At 33.6% G+C, this 21,240-nt stretch overlaps 2 protein-coding genes across 3 annotated transcripts in view; both read left to right on the forward strand.

The window, feature by feature from the left end:
- Nucleotides 1–1,932: 1,932 nt before the first annotated feature.
- On the forward strand, nucleotides 1,933–5,775 carry LOC133202279 (piRNA biogenesis protein EXD1-like). Its single transcript, XM_061338075.1, has 7 exons — nucleotides 1,933–1,979; nucleotides 2,456–2,610; nucleotides 2,897–3,024; nucleotides 3,127–3,204; nucleotides 3,298–3,411; nucleotides 3,702–3,817; nucleotides 4,909–5,775. Exons 2-7 carry the CDS (start codon nucleotides 2,502–2,504, stop codon nucleotides 5,117–5,119), a joined length of 756 nt encoding a protein of 251 aa, XP_061194059.1. The 5' UTR covers nucleotides 1,933–1,979; nucleotides 2,456–2,501; the 3' UTR covers nucleotides 5,120–5,775.
- A 740-nt stretch (nucleotides 5,776–6,515) lies between these two features.
- LOC133176024 (SH2 domain-containing adapter protein F-like) overlaps nucleotides 6,516–21,240 on the forward strand; it is a 28,617-nt gene continuing 13,892 nt past the window's right edge. Inside the window, exon 1 of one of the 2 annotated variants that reach the window (XM_061311208.1) lies at nucleotides 6,516–6,789. In XM_061311208.1, coding sequence (XP_061167192.1) covers nucleotides 6,694–6,789 — 96 coding nt within the window. In that variant the 5' untranslated portion in view covers nucleotides 6,516–6,693. Of the gene's footprint in view, nucleotides 6,790–14,242; nucleotides 14,626–21,240 lie in introns of those variants that run through there. The other variant, XM_061311202.1, reaches the window with a different exon arrangement.

The following is a 21,240-nucleotide window of genomic DNA, read 5'->3' on the forward strand; positions in this document are numbered from 1 at the left end:
AATATATTTGAATAAAGGAGACAATTTTAGTTTAATTTTGTGCATTAATAAATTTCAAATCTTTGGTTGAAAGCTGGTGACACCGAGGGAAATAGTCATTCGCAAAACGAAAGTAGAAAAAAGCGCGGTCCTGAAAAAACTTAGAAATCCTGTTGGAAGTCTAAATTTTGTAGAAAATATATAATAAATTAGATAAATATTTTTAATATAATTCCTATGTGATTAACCCATGATGCATGTTTCGTAAAAATGGTCATGGCATCCGCGTATTGTTTCTCCGACAGGTAGACGAAACGGGAATATAATCACTTTATCCTACTTTTTTCCTCGGGATCCATAATTCTAAACATAACTTGCACACGCAATGACAGCTTTTATAATACAGCTTATTTCTCTTTAAAACTGGTTATTTTACCGTAACTTTCATCACCACGTCTCGAAGAAATATTACAGGTCTTAAAATTTTCAACTTGGACAATATGACTATCTCATAATTATAAAAAAGGAATTATTATTTAAATAAATTACACGATGCTTCCAAAGCAATTCAGTATTTTCTGTTTTAAGTAAAATCGATGTACGTGTAAATTTGGATAATCTATACCGCATTATAGATTGTATAGTGAAATGAACCCCCTTTCTTAATTACAATTTAAATAGATACATGACTGATTTTCTTTTTCATTTATTTAATTATTTGACAGACTGATTAAATATAAATCATATATGGCTAATTACTTTATCATAAAGTAAAAAAAATCATATCAGCTCTGGCTGCTTCTTTATCACGATGTATGCGGTAGGCATCAAAGACTGAATGTTAATTCAATGATCGGTACGATCCCGAGCCAAGGTATACAAGATATACACAACGGCAAGTAACAAAATGTCAATCATTTTTCAGTATTTAATCTCAGGCTTAATTTCATCTGATTGACAGGGGTTCACAGACCAGGTAAAATTGAGGGTGGTGCTTATTTCCTCCCCCTTTAAGGGTCTTGTCATGATACCAAGACATTTGTCAATCCCATTGTTTTGGAAAAGATGGTGTATTATATATACTATTACCTATCGGGTAAATGTTCGATTCACAAATAAGAATAACAAGTGGTGCGTTAGCAATTTTGTCTAGTGCATATACTAGTATGTTATCGTAAGCTGTCGTCGATTTGTGGGAATCTGACTCATTCTATGAACTTAACTATCTTACTACTATGTTATGGGAGAAATGCTGTCTTTAAAAAGAAAATTTGATTATTTTTTAATATATTTTCGGCTTGCGCAGGTTGTACTTCTGTTTTGATAATCCTGTAAAATTCAAAAGTAGTTTAAATTTTCTTCCAGCCTGATCTATAGAAGAAAAAAAAACCATTGATTCAAACAGTGTTTGCTTTTAAATATACTTTACCCCAGGACTGTGGATTGAACCTGTAATTATACATTCATACGTTACTTTTTCCCGGTGAAATTTTAATGTTTTCTAAACAAATTATACCTGAATAGATTATAATAGTCCACTCTTTTCTTCCGTCCATTTAAATCTAATGACATCTACAGTCTATTTGGTAGCCATCAACGGTTTTGTGCTTAAACTTTAAACAGCCGGTTCAGGTTTAATTGTCAATATTGCGCTTTCACTGAGAAATTTTTTATCGATATTTCTGCAATAAATGATCCTCGATTAGAAGGTGTTGTGTTTATTAATAATTCATCACGTAAAGACCTCGGCGGACGGCTTCCCTAGAAACACAGGACTGTTGCATAAGACCAGGTAGGCCTAGATATCTTATGTATTTTCTACCTTAATCTTGAAAGCATTAACTAGAGTTATGTAAGATCGATTGTGAATGATCAGAACTGAGTTAAAGGATTACCGGACATTTAACTTGTTCTTTTTCTGTAAAAGGTAAGTGTCTGCCGTGTTATCCCCAGGAGTTCAGACAAATTTCAAAATCTAACCTGCTTTTGCACCTGACCAGGTAAATTAACATTTTATAAAATTCGATTTTGTTAATTCCAAAATTTTATTTTTTATTTTTATTCGGTTTATTCAATTGTCACTGTTTTTATCTATTTCATATCTTATGTTGGTGACAGCTAGAATTGAAGTTCATAGGACTGTTTCTTAATACATGTGTTGAATATCATTCAATACAACGACCTGTGTGGAATCTGCATTTTATTGACATACAAATATAAGTTAAATATTCTACAAGAGAGCATTTGTATTTTTTGGATGGATTACTTATCATACATGTAACGAGGTTATTGGAAAATTCCGGCCCTCCCCCTAAATGTGAGGCTAACGTATACTATACTCCGTGAGACGAAAAATCTTTTGAAAAAATGACTTCGAATAAATTGACAATTTTAACGTAAACGCCCCTGCTTATTTTCTTCTGTCTTCTTATGCCTGTGTTTGAAATGTTTCACAAAAAAGAACTAAATGTTTCAGGGTTATGACAAGCAGATAGTTTTTCATTACTCTTGGTCTAGCCAATATGCCTCGGATCAACATTGTGTCAACTAAAGCTGGGGCTGAATCGGTGGTGAGACAATTACTATGTGAACCCGTCGTAGCTGTTTCCTGTCAGGGAACAAGGCATATAAGTAAGATCCTAGGCAATTTATCGAAAAACAATTCGGGTTCTGTAATATTTTGTATCATTTTCTTTTTTGAATACAACCGAGTTTGACAAATTTGAACAGAAATTCGTTTTTGAGGATTAATGATATCCTAGTATTAGCTTTTGATTTCCTCATCGTCTACAATTAAGCTTCCAGTAAATAGTGTATTTATGTGGTGGTCATTCTGTGAAAGAATCAAATTTTAAGATTTAAGTTTAATGATAATAATAACTCAGATTGAATTATTTTCTGACAAAAACTTTCTTAGATGTATTAACATCTGTGACAACATGTGTTCCCTCCGGAGATGTGTACGTGTTCGACGTGAAATCTTGTCCAACCATCGTACTAGCTGGTGGTCTCATACGGCTGTTTCAGTCTGTAGAGCTAGTTAAGGTACCAGTAATTTGAACGTTTTAATGTCTGCTCTATATTTCCAAAAAGTAATACGTCATAAATTAAAAAAAAAGATGGTTTTATAGTATTTTTTTATTCAAGGTGTTTCATGACGTAGGCATTGCCAGCAAGTTACTTCATCCATACAGCATAAAAATACGTCATTATTTTGACACACAGGTAAGCTAAATGATGACTAATAGGTAAAAATCATATGTATAGATTTCATGTAGAGCAAAAACTTTAACTTACAAGAATTGGTCAAAATTTCAGGTCGGCTACTCCGTTCTTCTGGAACAAAAAGGATTTCCGCCAAGAAAGATACCTTTACAGGAGCTATGTAAAAAGTTCCAGATCAATTTACCGGCTTCAGATGCCCAGGAACATGTAACTGTATTTGACTAATTGTCTATTAACAAGTCTAGACAGTGACAAATAATCTCCATTTAAGGATATTTGCTCCTCAGCCATGAACGATAACTCTAAGAATTATTATTTAATTTAAAAAGTCTCAGAATGAAGCTTGAAATTGAAATCTTTTCGTTCAACATTTTTCATTTCATGCATCTCAACATCCTTCAGGGTTCTTTGAAGCCTTAGAAAAAGAAAAAAAGTCTTGTAAAAAGAACCTGAGGATCGGACTACCTTAAATTATATGTTTCTAATTTTGGTTTCAGAAAAAAATGAGTGAAGATGTAAATTACTGGGCAAAGCGACCTCTGTCAAAATCTATGTTACACCTGTGTGCTATATCTGTGATGTCACTGGAACCTTTGTACACCTGTCTAGCCAGGTAAGAAATAAATATATAGGTTAAAATAGCGATATATATTTACGACGTAACACAAGCAACGTTTAAGGTACATGTATTTTCAATACATGTTCAACATCAGAATTTTAGTAGTATACGTACCATATGTTCGTCACACTTTTGAAGCACAATTATGTTAAACATATGTAGACTTCAAATGTGTTTAACATATACTGAACTATCATATACTAGTATTTAACACATGTAAAGAATAAGGACGTACAAGACGAACCAATCCACTGCTCTGAAACATGATATCTCTCAATTTTCAAAGTTCATCGAAAAGTTGTATTTTTCAAAAATTATGTCATATTTAACATATTTGTTGTTTTTTTTTTTATTTAATTAAAAAACTAACTGATTGATATTTTTTTTTGAAGTTAACAGTTTAGCATATCAAGTAGAAAATGAGTCTATTGAAGCCTTAAAAAATCATTTTTGAATAAGAATAGGTCAAGTCTCCATTCCAAATAAACGTTTAAATGACGTGATAATGAAAGTAAAATCTATTTTATGTTTTTAAAAAAATGGAGTCTGGGCCCATTTTTTATGAAAATGCATTCTATATGAAAAAAAAAGAAAATATCTGCAAAAATGATATGCTTCAACAAACTCGTTTATTTAAACCATACTAAAACACTCCAATGATGCGTAGTAGTGGTTAACGCGTTTTTTACATGTATTTGAACAGACAGCTTTGGTGAGTTCGAATCATGCGAGAGGCTTTTTTTCACATATTTTAAAAATATAGCTGAAAAATACATTATTTATCAGTAAGTTTTTCAATGAAATAAAGGAATCAAATGTGTTTACAAATGATGTTACTGACAACACAATTTTCAAAATTATAACTATTTTTAATAAACTTTTGAAATTGAGATGTATATCTTGTCTCAGAGGAGGGGGGTTGTCCACGCCTTGTACCCTCCATTCTTTATGTGCAACATATATATTGTCCTTTATACATGGAAAACATACGTTTGCATGTCTGTTAAACATATGAAGCATTTTTACCTGTACGTGTACATTTACCTCTCTCTCTCTCTCTCTCATGCTTTCGTTTCTTCTTTCAGTCAGTTGGATCCGCACATGTGGGAGTGGTTTGACTGTATGAGTGAGGAGAACCGTCTGTCACGGATCCAGAAGAGGCGGATCCAGTCCGTAAAGACCGCCAGGAGGACCCAGCAGTTTGTCGAGCACCTGTACGAATATCCCGTGACGCACCTTACAGAGGAAGAACGACAACTCCTGTCCCACTCGCTACCAGAGGCTCATCCCGACTAAGTGTTGACGTGACGTCTCTTTTATACAGTAGTTTAGTAAATCTATCTGTATAATTATTTTACCAAACCTGGACATTAACGATTCAAGTTTCCTTCAGACAATTTCAAGAAAAACGTGTTGTTGTTTTTTTTAAATATAAGACCAAATTTGACAAGATTTCAATAAGTAATATTTTCTTTAGTTCAGTAAAATTTCCGTAGATTTGAAGTCCAAGGACATGTCTGTCACATTTCAGAAGTACATGCAGAATGGAATTTTTGCATTTTTTATGATTATACTTTGAAAAGGATAAGGTAAAATTTCATTGAAAAAAGTGCTTCTCCGCTAACAAACCTTCCTTCAATTAGCAGTGTGAAACGCGTTCGTAATATTTGCGATTGTAGCAATGTGCGTGATTTATTGCACGAATTCAATATAAAATTCATCAATATAATATTTGCCTATAAAGCTTCTAAGTCAACACAGTGATGCTTTGTGCTATTTCTTTTCCTTTCTCGCGTTAAACATTAACGTTTCTTTTGTTAATTGAAAAATGGTGTCAAGGTTTTGATATGTATAACAAAACCCTCTACCTATTATTGTACGTGTAGCTTTAGAACCTTTGGATATGATGTATAAGGTGATAATCCAAACCTATTTTATGTATATGTGCAATAAAGTGTTAAATATCATTATGTGTATATTAGTTGTCACTTCAACGAAAGGAAGTCACTCATTCTGAAGATTCAGTGATCTTGTTCGCTTCAGTGTTTGACCCCGTGAAGAGATGCAGTGTTCACTCCGCGTCTAGGAAGTGGGTACCCTGAAAAAAAATGTATTGTGTATACTATTTTTTTTAACACTATAAGTCTCCTTTACATGATAAATACATATACACAATATTTATCATGCTGTGTGACATATATATTAATGAACGTGCTTTGCCTTCCGAGTTGTTAATAATTTCACTGAATCACGACACTTGGTTGCCTCCCAGCCCCGCGTTCTGTCAGCAGCTCTATATACAGATTGGCATGAGGTCTCAAGACGCCGGTTAAAGTGGGCGTTGCCTCCGTCTTTCACTTCCTCCTTGTTTTGTTAATTGAATGGAGAGATTGATATTGAGAGGAAACTTCCTCCGGATGCCTCACTTACTGGTCTTTGCTGTCTAACACTTTTTAAATGCGTACATTTAAGGATGTTTATATTTCTTACAAAGTCATGGATTTCATCGTCGGGGGTTAAAGATGATTCATTGAAGTTAACCATTTCCCCTTCAATCGATTTTGATACTGATGATTTTCAACACGTTTAAATTGTTAATGCACAAGCGTGCATTCTGTATTTTTTATTGTTAAACTATGAGACTGAGGTGAAAAGAAAAAAAAGAACTTGCACTGACAGAGGAAAACTGCCTCTTCATGCGGAAACCTTTCCTGTGTATGCTGGAGATAACTTCCGACAAAAACTGAAAAGGACACACAAAGATGCACCGTTGTTCATCTTGCTGCTCCTAGCACGTTCATAGGTTAGTGTATTCCAAGGACGAACTGCTACTAGCACGTTTATTGACTTGTGTGTCCTACCCTAGGACGATGCAAACACGAAGAGAGAGAAGTATGAAGTGGTCTGCCAACAGTCGGCAAATCCGGCTCGGCAAAATCCAGATTGCCGACATCCAGTCGGACGAGGTAGGCATACCCCAGCTTTCTTCCGTGTTTGTTTTAATTCCGAATTCATTGCTGTATACATACAATGTATAAATGGCGGAGCATGTTAAAAAATGATACAGACTTGGGCATCATTTAAAATACGTTTTTCTCCTATCCCGACCCAATTTCCTTAAGTTGGGTAGGTAGGAAGGAAAATAAGTTTATTTTCTTACGGATGCTTTGAAAAACATTCTGAAATTAATTAAGTTTAATAATACTTTTAAAAATTACAACAAAACAAAAAAAAGCAATTTTAAAACAAAAGATAATGCAAATTGGTTGTGAAAACAAGCCTAATTCACAACTATTGTTCAATTGAACATATAAGTTACATCTCACCAGTGTCGATTTCTAACATTGAAAAAGATAAGATCCTTAGACACCCAAAGATACTAACATCTTCCAGTGCCTGCACTGGCAAAGTGCCTTTTCAAGGGCCTTTCGTAGCACAGTGGTTCTAGAGTCGCAACGTAAGGAGGTAATCCTTAATTTACGGGTTCCAATCTCACTGTAAATACTAGGCCCTAGTCGTAAGCACGAAAAAATACTTCACTGCTTCATGGCCGTAGGTATCACAGGTCTAACAGCCCTCAACATGCAAGGGTGGCGTCCAAACATGTGTGAAAAATTCTTGAAGGGACTTAGAGCAAGCAAAACAACCTAGCTTCGCGGGCCTAATTAAAGGATTGTGTACTAGACATCTGAGGAATACTAGCTTTAGCTATCAAGCTGTAGTTGTCTTAAAATTAGTTTTGAAGATTTCAAAACCCATTTGGAAGGTAAAGGATACATTTATTAACAGTAATTAATTGAACTTATTATGGCCGTAGGAGCCGGGGGAGGGGGGCACGGAGGGCCGTGCCCCCCCCCCCCGCCTTAATAATTTTGCTGATATATAGAAAATCATAGAAAACAGCTATTATATGCTTGTGCCCCCTCAATAATTACGCCTGGTGACCTTTTTTTTTTTGGCTTGTCAAGGAATTTTGGTACTTGATAGTACCCCCCCCCCCCCAACTGAAAATGTATGGTTGTGCCCTCTCAAAGTGAAATTGCTTCCAACGGGCCTGCTTATCATGCAAGAAACTATATAGTTGACACCTGATGACACTGGCCTTACTAAGTACCTTAGTAATCAATATTCAAAAAAGGTGCACTATAGATATATATATAATTAGCAATTGACTAAATGTTTCATTAAGAGTGTAGGATTCTTATGTTTAAGACATATGGGATTACTAGGACGCCGTTGTTTTACAAAATGAACTTTCTTTTTCAGAAAACCCATTGAAACCGCATGTTGTGTCCGCTATTTTGTAACAAACAATAATAGAAAGAAAACAACTTCTTTGATTAAAAAAAAAGATTTGGATGAAATTGGATTTTAAAAAGTTAATTTAAACAAATATCTAGACATTTTTGGTCAAAAAAATAATCAGTCGGCAAGATTTAGGTCGTGTTAGGGGCAACAAAAAGATTTCTTACTTGGGCCTAATCTGCCAAAGTTAATTAAGTAGAAGTTATCCGTCAGCTAAGAAACGAACTTTCATGTGCATTTCAGTTCTCCTAACGTACCTGTTCTTTATGAAGAATTCGATATTCTAAGCTGTGTTCTCAAGAGACTTCATTGTGTCATTCTTGGTCATCACCTAATACAGACAACTTTCATCCTCACGCTATTAAAGTCTAGGACTCTGTGTTATATGCAGGGATTTTTGCCTTGGAGGAGTTATGTTGCTGTGTCGTTTTTACAACCACTTAATCTTCAATTCTTGCAAAGAATTCCTTTTTCTCCTTCCTTCTGAAAAACATAATATTAAGTGCGTTTTATTTGCTTTTATAAGATGATGAATATAGCAGTTAAATAGTTCCATGGCCTTCACCAGGTTTCTGGTAAGGGGGTGAAGGGGAGGGAAACACCGTAAACAAGATTTTTTTATGTGTACTATTTTGGTGGGTTCTGCATTTTTTTTCTTCAAAATATAGAAGCATTACTTTAAACAGATGAATAATGAATATTTTGTTAACAAAATTATTTTGATTTCTTTAAAAGGTAGAAGGGGTAAATACGTTAACACCCAATCGTGAATTCACCCCCCCCCCTTTCTGACTGCCATAACTTCAATCAATGCAAAAGAAGGAAATCTTACACTTATTACATGTAAGAAGGGGGTCGATACATGACATTGTTTTTAAACTTGTCGTTCTCTGTACACAAATTTGATGCCCTTATGAAAAAGCATTTGACAAATATTTTGTTAAGATAGGACTAAAAAATCTTAACCATGCCCTAGATGCTTTAGAAATGACACAAATATACGGGAAATTATTCTTGTAGGAATATAGAACGTAACTAATGTAGAATTTTAGAAATCTAAAGCCAAGCTTATTCTTTGCTTTCTTTTTAAAGATTTTTTTTATCAAAGGTCATCTGTTGTCAATAACAGTTTACATTTTCGACTTCCCGTCAGAAACAACTGATCGAGCCAATTTAAAAAAAAAATTGCCACAAAGCATCCCCATTAGGTAAAAGTGGCACAAATTTCTTAAATTAAAGGGTCACGACCTTTTCAAGGGGAGGGAGAGAGATAATTTAGAAAAATAGAAAACAAACCTCATCAAGAGCAGAAAGATCATAATTGATCATATCAGTAAACAAACATCCCCATGTGGTAATGATTCACAGTGTTCAGATCCTGGCCGCCAAAGCAAGAATGGGTCACAATTGTAGAAATAGAAACTTGTAAAAATCCTCTTCATAAGAACGCCATGGTCATAACTAGTTATATTTATATAGAAATATTACCAACCAATGCCCAATAGATTGGTTTAAAAAAACTTTTAAAAATTTTAAAATCATTAATATCGCAGGGCCTCAGTTAGCCCCCCCCCCCCCCCCCCCACACACACACAAATGAAGCGCAGATTTATGTTTGGCCAAGTTATTTTCCCCCGGAGGATGTAAAGGTCCACCATGGGTCAGATCTAGAGTAAAAGATATATATACAGATACAGAGAGAATATCTTTTAATGTAGAACAGAAGGACAACAATGACAAGTATTCATATTGATATACATTTATTCTCATGTAGTGTGGATTCAAGTTTGGTGAAGTGAGTGTGCCCCTGAGACAAGTTTGTGATCACAATATGGGATCTGATTTACATGGTTTATATAAAGAGGAAAAAATGTCTCAAACTCTCCACAAAAACAACAGGGCATGTGGGGACTCATGTGAGCGCCGTAGCCCATATGCCTCTTGTTTATTCGTTCTTGAATTCAGTCTCTCTATAGGAGTGGTTTTACTTTCTTTACTTTTTAAACAATAATTACGATATCCTTGAACAAAAGAAGAGGGGGAGGGGGGAGTTACGGTTATTTACTTGTTTTGCTATGTACATGTAGATATTAATGTTAGAACAAAGAATGTGTGAGAGCTTACTTCAAGCTCCAGTGAAGAGGCTCAACCATTCTGTTAACTGTAGTGATTGGAGAGGAAGGATTCGATAGATTCTGCATGGGTCTAAAATGTCTAAAGAACAACTAGCTTTAAAATTCACCTATTTTAAATCAAAATTTACAAATGCACCATAAAAATATTGGACTTTAACTTTTTTCTCTTGGAAAAGTCATAGACATACTACTTGTATGTGAGTTTATACGACATTCGAGAAATAACAGCTTTATCTAAATAAATGTATCATGTGTCACAGTTGATATTTAATTAAATGTTTTGTTAATAATTTATATTTGGTTAGCGCACATTGCTAATCAAACAAAGCGCTGTTTGAGTGAATGAGTGTCATGTGTGAATGTTTTATTTTGTCACGTGATGTTTCTATTTTTAGCTTACAAACTGACCAGGTATACGAATACGACCAGTGGACCAATGACAGACCACTATTTGATAATTAATATGCATGTATACTAACTTCGTGCACTACATAAGCTCTTATTCCGCCAAATCCAATAACTATTAAATTTCTACCTTTACGGTCTAAGAAGTCCAACCCTTCATGTTACTTTTGAAGTCATCGATTTTCACGATGTCTTGATAACTATGATATTTTATGATTATACTGGATACCTGGTTTCATTTCTTTTTGTTATCAAACGTCAAAACTGAACCGAATCCAGCGTTTTCTTTAACGATTACCCTGTGACACATGTTTCTCCATGAAGTTTTATAAAGGACCCTCTATACATAGCAAAATAAGAAGCTCTAATTCAATGGTATTTTCATAGAACTAGTGAAATAAGATATTCTTAAATCTTCAGTCCATTACTCAATTTGTGATCAATTCAAAAATTCTAAACATTTTATTAGGAAAAGATCAATTAATTTTACACTTTAATGGCATAAATTTTCCTCATTTAAGTGATGAACAGTGATCAATTTAACATTAATCATTGTCTATATGAACATTTTTCCTTTGGGAAAATGACATGTAACCTGTGTTGAAAATGAAAATGAATTCAGCATTTAAACCTTTATACATTTAAAAATTTTCCCAATATCCGGAAAACATTTATTACGCAGTAGTACATGTACATGTTTATTAAAGGTCCTTAAAAGCACACTTTTCTTTAGAAGATATCTCATAATTAAATATTTTTCAGAGTTACGATGAATTAAAGAAGATGAAATACGTATAAGGGACATGGATTTTAAGGAGAGTTTCTCTTACTGAAATATTTCATCTCTCTCTCTCTCTCTCTCTCTCTCTCTCTCTCTCTCTCTCTCTCTCTCTCTCTCTCTTTTGGTTAGGGTGGAATTTTTTATACATGTATTTGACGTGCTTAAATATAAGAACCCGCGAACACAAAGAGCCTAAATCATTTAAACATTGTGTATAACCCCAAATGATATTTTCATTGATTTATATTAACACTGAACATGCAATTTGTATGATATTTATTTATTTATCTTTATGTTTGTTAGTTTTATTATTTGTTATCCTTTTTTTTGGGGGGGGGGCGTTTTTTAAGTACACAACATCCCTCTAAATACTTTACAGCATATTGTTTTTATCAATGATTTTAGTTCTGGAGATGGAAGGGGGTAATCAAACATGATACATATGTACATTTATGAAAATGGTTTCTCAGATATTTTTGTAGATGACTTTAATGAAGACGGGAAAATCCCTTGCTTGATCCGCACTTTACTTTAAACCCCCACCCCACCCATTTCAAATGTAAAATAAAAAGGATGGATTTCTATATTTTTAAGCTATATTAATTTCTTTTAAGGTCTGCATTTGAGATAAAGTCTAATCACAACACCTTATTTATAGCTTTATGCTTTATTTTCATTTCATTATTTAATTTCATTATTTTCTTTTCATTATTTTCTACATGTAACGAATTACAATCGATGAACGGTTGAACACTACAAAATCAATATTTGTACACTATTTTCAAAGAAATCAGTCAAGAGAGGGAAATATTTTTATCTTAACAGAAACATAAAAGACATTGATGTTGTTTGTTTTTTATTTTTTAACAAACTCATGATAAAATGCGTTATTTCAATTATTTTACATCAAAAAGAACAGAATGATAAAGGGGAAAAAAATCAGTGTCACATAGGCTTTCTTTGTTCTATAAAGAATGCCAAGTAATGTATTTGGCGACACAAAGTAAATAGAAATGTTTTACGCAGTTAATTCTTCTTTACAATGATGGTTCAGGGTGTAAGTTTATAGGAGGAGGTGTATCATATATATAACGTATAGTAAGTTTGAAGTGAATGACAGTGTGAGTCAAACACGCTGGTTTCCCTGCTATCCACAGTTTATACTTCTGATGATAAAAGTATGAAATTTGCAGGCACGTAGTGAACGGAAAGTGGGGGGGTGGGGGGCATCCCACTTTTTTACGAGAATACTATTAATCTTTTGCTGCCAATATAGTATAAAAGTTTTCAATTCGTTTGTGTCCCATCCCCTTCACTTTTTGTTGCAGTAGGGTCAAACCCTCAACCACCCACCACCACGAATTTCGATTATGGGCTGGTTCAAAGTTTTTTGAGGAACCTCTTTTGTTTCTGCTTGTCATTGATTTTCTGGGGCTGCCCCCCCCCCCCTTTTTTTGAAAAAAAAAGCTATGAGTCACTCAGGTGACCTGTTGCGATCTGATTTTGTCCGTCGTTATATGCGTCGGTCATAAACTTTTTTTCACTTCTTCTCTCGAACCATTTGCATCTTCGGATAAAGGGAAACACAAATTGTGAACTTGGTCGTTGTGCCCCCCCCCCCCCCCCCCGAGCCTGAAGAGAGGGGCAAAAACCACCAAAATTAATGCAATCTTCAAAAATCTTCTTTACTTCTGAACATTAAACAGAAAAAATATTGACCTGATTATATGTATTATATGTATAAGAAATATATAAGCTCTCTGCCAATATTGTGAAATTTAGTGGATTTGGTGTTCCGGTGTAAGGGCGGCCGGGGCTCTATTATCATTTTGAGAAAATGCCTTATTTAAAAAAGAAATCTCTACTCATGTTGTAGGATACAGTTGTACTTAGCAGACAAATCTAAATGCATGGTTACGATAATTTAAGCAAGGGTGCCTATACCTAAATTGTGAGCCTTTGGTCTTGAGGTTCTGGAGTTAGGGCGGGGCTCTATTGATCATTGTTATAGTGAAATACAATTTTTATTTTAATTTACTTTGAGATAAGTTATTCCTCTTTGATTATTCACATATTATAGATAATCATGTAAATAATGTATTTAATCGTGTAATCGAAAGGTCACATGAATTTATTAAAAAAAAAAAAATTAATGTGATACCAGGGACCTATATAGGTCCCTGGTGATACAAAAGTACTTTTCTTATATTTCAATAGTCAGGAAATTTTAGTAAAAATATATGCGTTCAGTACATTACCAATATGTAGTATCATAAGTCCTCAAGAAATGGAACAATGTAAGTTTTTTTTTTTTTTTATCTCTGTCCATATTATACTGTTTATACTATTTGCATAATGATTATGTATAACTTCAAGTTGTAAAAGTAGTTGACTTCACTGATTTGTACACTTGCATGTATGTATGTACTTTAGTATATGTTTTAGTAATCTGAAAACACACTGTATTTTTCATTTTGTTTGTAACATGGTTGTATGCCAACATGTTTGGTGAATCAATAAATTGAATTGAATTGAATTTTTTTTTTTTGCATTTTACCCCCCCCCCCAAAGTAGGACTAGGGCGGCTCTCAGACCCCCTACGTTATGGTAAGTGTTGCTCACTAGAATTCACCAAAGTCCTGGTACGTTACAACTAGACTAGTTGTTAACTTAAAGATATATTCTTTGAAGCCCCCCTTTCAAGATCAAGATGTGGGTTTAAATTTCGCGCCAATAGTTATAATTTTAGCCAATGGCTGTATTTCAAATTTTAACTGCTGAGCATAAGGAAGGAAATTTTAACTTCCTGGATTACGATGACGAGTTTGTAAGTGGTAGGGTTAGTGTGAATCGAGCGAGTAATGTTAACAGGAAGTCAGCTGGATGCAGAAGATCGTGTTTATTCGGAGCCTTTTAGCCATCTCCCACCGAGTCTGCAAAAAGCAATCAATGACAGCGAATTAAAATCTGAGAAAAGGCCTATACGCCGCACTCAAAACAGAACTGCTTTCAAAGACACACGAACCTCAGTCCCCCATAAAGCAGAGGCAGAACCCGCTAAACACGATCTGTCTGACCCCCCCTCCCCCCAGCATGAGGTGGGGCCAGAGGGGGAGGGGTCTCTAACACAGAGTAGAGATGGTGAAGGGTGCTTTTCCTGGTTACCTGGCGATAAGGTATACCAGCTCATTTCCCACCTATTTATTTCCTTCCCCTATATTTAGTTAACAAACATTTAATATTAGTAGAAAAAATGATACAGGAAATTATAGTCAGTTTAGATGGACACTATTAGTTTAGGTTGACATGCTTGTTCTGAAAGTGAAACTATAGACAAGGAATGTTATTTGTTATTATGCAACTGTGTACAGTTATTCTGACTTTAAGCAAAAATATTTTCTTTTAAGTCTTGTAAATGATTCTTCAGTCTGCAATATTTCAACAGATTAAATTCCTGTGTCATAATACAAGACAAAAGAAATAATTATTTAACATGGATAACATATTTCATTGTGAGCATTAAATAACAAAGGTACCCCATAATTGTAGACTTTAGTATTTGTATATTAACCATGCATTTATGTAGTTTCCTTCCTAAAATTTATCCTTGCCAGGTTAACTAAGTACAACAAACCTAAAGCACATGTTACATATAAATGTATGTCGCCCATGCTTTACTAACTTACTTATATACTTGTAGAAGTACAGTTAATAGTTTGTTTTTGAAGACTTCTTAAATACTTGTGAGTCATGTGTTTATGAAATACAACTAAAAAAATTTAAATAGAACCATGTAAAATTGAGGTTCAACGTTTACCAACTTTTTATTTTTAGCCTCTAGTATATCATATTGCACTATTTTAGTAATGGTCATATGATGAAGAATCATACGATATTTACAGTCGTAAACATGCTCTGAACTGAGATGACTTTTCAGATATTATGGTAGCGACGTCATTGGGCTGATATTGTAAAGTGGGTTGGAAGACAGAGGAACATGCTTTTGTGAATGATTGCATCATATAACTGCATCCTCTCCTATAAACACTTAAATTGAAGTGTTTGTGGCAATTTGTACCAAGATACTTTTAAGAAAAACAAAATCATAGTTTAGGCTATTTATATACAACAGTGCATATATACTCTACCGATATTTTTTGTAATATAAGTAACTGTTTCCTAAGAATAGCTTTGTGATGTCATTGTGTCTCGGGTGATCTGGATATAAATGAGTCTGGCCGTACCAGCAAAGTTTTATTTAATTCACCTCTTAGTAAGCATCTCGTACTGTCACCAATGAAAGGGAAAAAAATTATCGGATTAAGCTTTGTGCCAAGATGTACGTGTTCCCATAAAGTAAGCTTTATATTCCTCTTTGTATAGGCCTAATCCTAGATATAATATTTATATCAGTTTGAGTACAGTAAAACATGCTTATAGTGCCAGGGATGAATAATTTTGATTGGTTACAAACATAATTCATTATATTCATTAAGCTAGTTCACAAAACATTTTATTAAAACCATGGGGAATGAAAATCACTTCGCTGTAAGCATGAATAAGCGTTTGCTATAACCGTGTTTTATACGGTATTGATATTTTATGAGAAATTGCGTTTTAAATTTTTTTTTTTTTTTTTTTTGATTCAAAGATATTTGAACAGGGAAAAAAAAAATGATTTTCACCAGGATCTGACAAATATATTTTTTAATTTGTGAGAATTTCTATCACCTCATTCACATAGGCAACATTTATTAACTTATATTTGCCATTCTTACAATTTAGAGATGTATATTAATGTAATTTAAGGGCCACCATTTGTTTAGAATAATCAGTATTGGACAGACTTGAACTACTTTTGTACAAAATATTTGTGGGGGAAAAACAATGCATGAATAATACATGTAACTAGTGCTAATTGTAACGGGAACCGTTACAGATGTTCCCCAAACGGCTCCCAAATCCCTTATGATGCCCCATTCCCTACAAGCTTCAATAAATTAGACAATACTTTTGTGATATAGATGGACACTTTATTTTTAAGGGTATTTCGTTGGAAAACTACTCCTATATAGCCATATGGGTATTAGCCAGTCAAATTTCAGCGCATGTGCTTGCACATATTTTCTACATTTTTCACTTTAATTTTCTTATAGTGTCTCACAATACATATATTTGTGTTAAATATTAAAGAATCTCATTGAAAAATAAGAGAGATGTTACCCTTTAAATATTAGCCAATCAGAATTCAGCATACGCGCATGCATGGCCTTGCATTCAATTTTGATAGTATCATAATGTAGGAGCTCTATGTGCCTATCCATGTCGTAAATTTCATCCTGTTTTGTGGAAAACCAAGGGAGTTATAGACATTTAAAGTTTCAACCAATCAGATTGCAGCATACCTGCATGCGCGTGTTTTCAAGAAATTTCCGATATAATATGTTGTAGCACCTTATAATATATACTTATATACTAAATTTCAAAGTATTTTGTCAAAAAACAAGGAAATTATTGAGATTTTTGTATCAGCCAATCAGAGAAGAGCGCACGTGCATGCGCGTGAGTTCACGCTAATTTGACCATTTTATCTTGTCTAGACTACTAATGTATCTTTATATTTTGAGTTTCAAAGCAATTCATCAAGAAATATAAAAGTTACGGCTTCATTAAGTATATCATTCATTTCACTCATTGCATGCGCGCGCACGTGCATGCATGTGCGCGCAAAATGACCTTCGTTCCGAACACCTACACAACATGCCTATTAACCCTAAAAAGGTTTCATGTCAATCGGATGAGTAGTTCTATGAGAACACTCCCGGACAAAAAAGTACCGGAGAAGAAAGTAGAAAAAAAGAATAATAATAATAACTAGAAACTCATTGCGAGCAATGAGAGGTCTTCCGTCCGATTTTGAAAATAAAAACGTAAATTCAAGCTGAGAAGATGATAAAAGAAATTCAGACACTCTGGAGATTTAACCCTGGTCGTCAGCGTGAAAATCCAACGTGCTAACCATTAACCATTCACTTTTTTGCATCACTTCCTTCACGGCCGGAAGTAACTGCGATACAAGATTTTCTTGCGATTCAAATAAACTGATGACTGACTATCAGTCCTGAAAGTTTTAGACTTCAGTCGTTTACTGTTGCCGAACACTATTGTAAGAACAAATTCTAATTTTGAGGACAGGTAAACAAGCGACCGGAAGTGAATTTTTAAAAAAAACTCTGACCTTTCTCTAGACATTTGCAGTACCTACAAAATGCATAAAAACATTTCAAGTACTTTATCGATAAGCAATATTTATGAGAAAGTTAAATATCGAAATAACGTAGTTTATCACCTAAAACCGGAAGTTGACGTTTTTGTTTCCGGTCGAATCTAACATATTTCAAAACAGCGAAAGAGATACAATAAAGTGATGCAAGTATTAATTTAAAAAAGAAAAGTTAAAATTTTTGATTTCTTTGATCACTTCCTGTGACAACTGGAAGTTACGACTGACGCGTTTAACCAAAATGGTTTTGCCTTCTCCTCAAGGTCTGTTACTCATAAAAATTTGGTGTTTTAATCGTTTACCTGTTTTTGAGATCTCGCTCAGACAATTTCTCATTTTGAGGACAGAAAAACACGCGACCGGAAGTGAATTTTACAAAGATATTTGACATTACTCTAGACATTTGGAGTCTCAATAACATTTCTAAAATTCATTTCATGTACTTTATCTATAAAGAATATTTATTGGAAAGTAAAATACTCAAATTATTTAGTTTTTCTCTTATAATCGGAAGTTGTCGTTTTTGTTTCCGGTGGTACCAACATCTTTCGAATCTGCAAAAAAGATGCAATAAAGTGATGCAATTTTTAATTAAAAAAAGAAAAGTTGAAATTTTCGATTTCTTTGATCACTTCCTGTGACGACCGGAAGTGACGGCTGACGCTCTGAACCCAAATGGTTTTGGCTACATCTTAAGGTCTGTTGCTCATATAAATTTGGTGTCTTAATCTCTTACCGTTTTCGAGATCTCATTCAGACAACTTCTCATTTTGAGGACAGAAAAACACGCGACCTGAAGTTAATTTAACACAGATATTTGACACTACACTAGACATTTGCAGTCTGAATAACATATTTAAGGAGGTTGGATCCTGCCATCAAAAGTAATGAGAATTTTTTAACAAGTATATTTTTAGAATTTATACACATAGCTTAATTAAAAATCAAAACAAAAAATGGGGGTCAATGCGCTTCTTTTGGCGCTACAGGGCATTTAGTTTGACCTTTTTGCACTGTAAATACGTCTTACACATAAATCAATTTTTAAAGTTTTTCCTCCAATATTTTTTATTCAAATAAATTATGGGAACAAACACAGCCTTATTTCATCTTGAATAGACACATTAAAATTTGTGACAACAAAAAAATTTTCAAATTACTCCGCATGTTCAATTATTTGACCTTTTTGCACTCAAAAAATTTCATTTTTCTGGCATTAAAATTTCACAAGCAAAAAAAATCATTTGAAAGTAATGACATTTTACTGAATTTAAGAAGAATGGTTAAAAGTATCTTATATATTCAGAAAATAAAATAAAAAGTGGGGGTCTGTGATGTTAATTTTTAGATATTACTAAAATAGTGCTAATTTGAAGCTTAAAATAGGGATTTTTTTTTCTTGATTTTCACAATATATTTGCTATATTTATGAAATATGATGATAGAATTCATGACAGTTTATTTGATATATAATTTAGGACCAGTATAAAACAGTTCACTGCACAAAATAACTCTGTGTGCAGGCTGCATGGAAAAATAGCAATCCAAACTTAACATACTTTAAATACTTCGAAAGAGAAAAAAAATGATCATTTTCTTCTAAAAAACCTTCCGCCACAAAATATAGTTCCTCACTTAATGCTTTTGGTATGGAATTTAATCATGGAGTTTTAACTGAATATAGTTTAATTGACATTGTAGAATCCAAATTTATTGTAAGAATTAAAACTTTATGCAGAATTTTTGAGATATAGGTTAAGATATAAATCTGCTCAAAAGCTCAGGAGCGAACCTCGTTAAAATTCATTCCAAAAACTTTATCTACAAACGATATTAATGGGAAAGAAAAATACTGAAATTATGTAGTTTTTCTCTTATAACCGGAAGTTGACGATTTTGTTTCCAGTGGGACCAACATATTTCGAAACTACAAAAGAGATGCAATAATGCGATGTAAGTATTGATTTAAAAAAAGAAAGTTGAAAAATAACGATTTCTTTGATCACTTCCGTAAGCGACCGGAAGTACTGACGACGCACGAAAAGGCAATTTTGCAAATCTAGAAGTCGTGTCCTATCATCTCTAACAAGTCTCCAGTTCATATCTTTAGCCGTTCCTTAGATCCTTCGAGGACAAAATTTCATTTTAAAATCAGGAAATTGTCCATAACTTGGCACTGGAACCGAATTTACCAAAAAACGGAATTTTATATAAAATTCATATAGAGACCTTTTATCCCTGAAAATTTCAAAGAAATTCATTGAATAGTTTTTGAGAAATCACGTGCACAAAATTTTGTCTAAAAAAAAAAGAATAATAATAATAAGAAACAATAGAATCACTATAAGGTCTTCCGTGGAGACGGAAGACCTTAACTAGAAACTCATTGCGAGCAATGAGAGGTCTTCCGTCCGATTCTGAAAATAAAAACAAAAATTCACGCTGGAAAAGTGATAAAAGAAATTCAGCGTGAAAATTCAAGAAAGCTTACCATTAACCATTCACTTTTTTGCATCACTTCCTGTCACGACCGGAAGTAACGGCGATACAAGATTTTCTCACGATTCAAATAAACTGATGACTGACTATCAGACCTAAAAGTTTTAGACTTCAGTCGTTTACTGTTGCTGAGCAATATTGTGAGAATAAATTCTAATTTTGAGGACAGGTAAACACTCGACCGGAAGTGAATTTTATAAAAAAATCTCTGCAAACTTTTTCAATCAAAAAGATGAAAACATACATAAAACTCCTAAAAGACTCTCTATTAACCCTGTAAATCCCAAAGAAAAATATTGAAAAACAAAAAAGTTGCAAATTTAACAGTTTTGAATTCACTTTCGTTTGCGACCGGAAGTAAGAACGACGAAAATTAATTGTCGATCAATATATCTACATTTGATGCTCTATCACCTCAGCAAGTTTCATATTCATATCTTTAGCCATTCTCTGTTGATACTGTTTACTTTCTTTTATTCTTTATGTATTCAACTTTTTATTTCATGTAATTCCATATACAGGCATGTCCATGTAATCTTTTTCTGCACTTCTATATACTTCTGCATCAGACCATTTGTCTACTACGAAAGGTTGATCACGATACATTATTTCGCGCGAAATGTCACGGGTAAATATTCGTGCATATCCTTCGGAATGTATTTTCTATTGATCGAATGGTGATGGTTTCAATGAAATTTCAAAATGTATGTTCTTATAACCTGAATATCGAGCTTGAGAAAGTATTTATATCATATTGTACTTATTATATATCATATGGATAAGTAACACTGAAGCAGTGATTTAGGTAAGATTTTCTACAAGTTTTATTTTCCTGTTTACCCCCAAAGTGGACTATCCCGATTAGTTACACATTCATGGGAAGACTAGAATGTTTTGCCCAAAAACATGTCTCGTCCTGCGACGGTCAAGGAATCAGATACCATTTATGTTCAATAACAACATCTTTTAGAAAAAAAATATTTAAATCATTTTCATTAAACAATCTTTA

Source organism: Saccostrea echinata, unplaced genomic scaffold, assembly GCF_033153115.1.
Source record: "Saccostrea echinata isolate AGI-Se365-2 ecotype Australia unplaced genomic scaffold, CSIRO_AGI_Sech_v1 ptg000002l, whole genome shotgun sequence".
NCBI classification, from domain to species: Eukaryota; Metazoa; Mollusca; class Bivalvia; order Ostreida; family Ostreidae; genus Saccostrea; species Saccostrea echinata.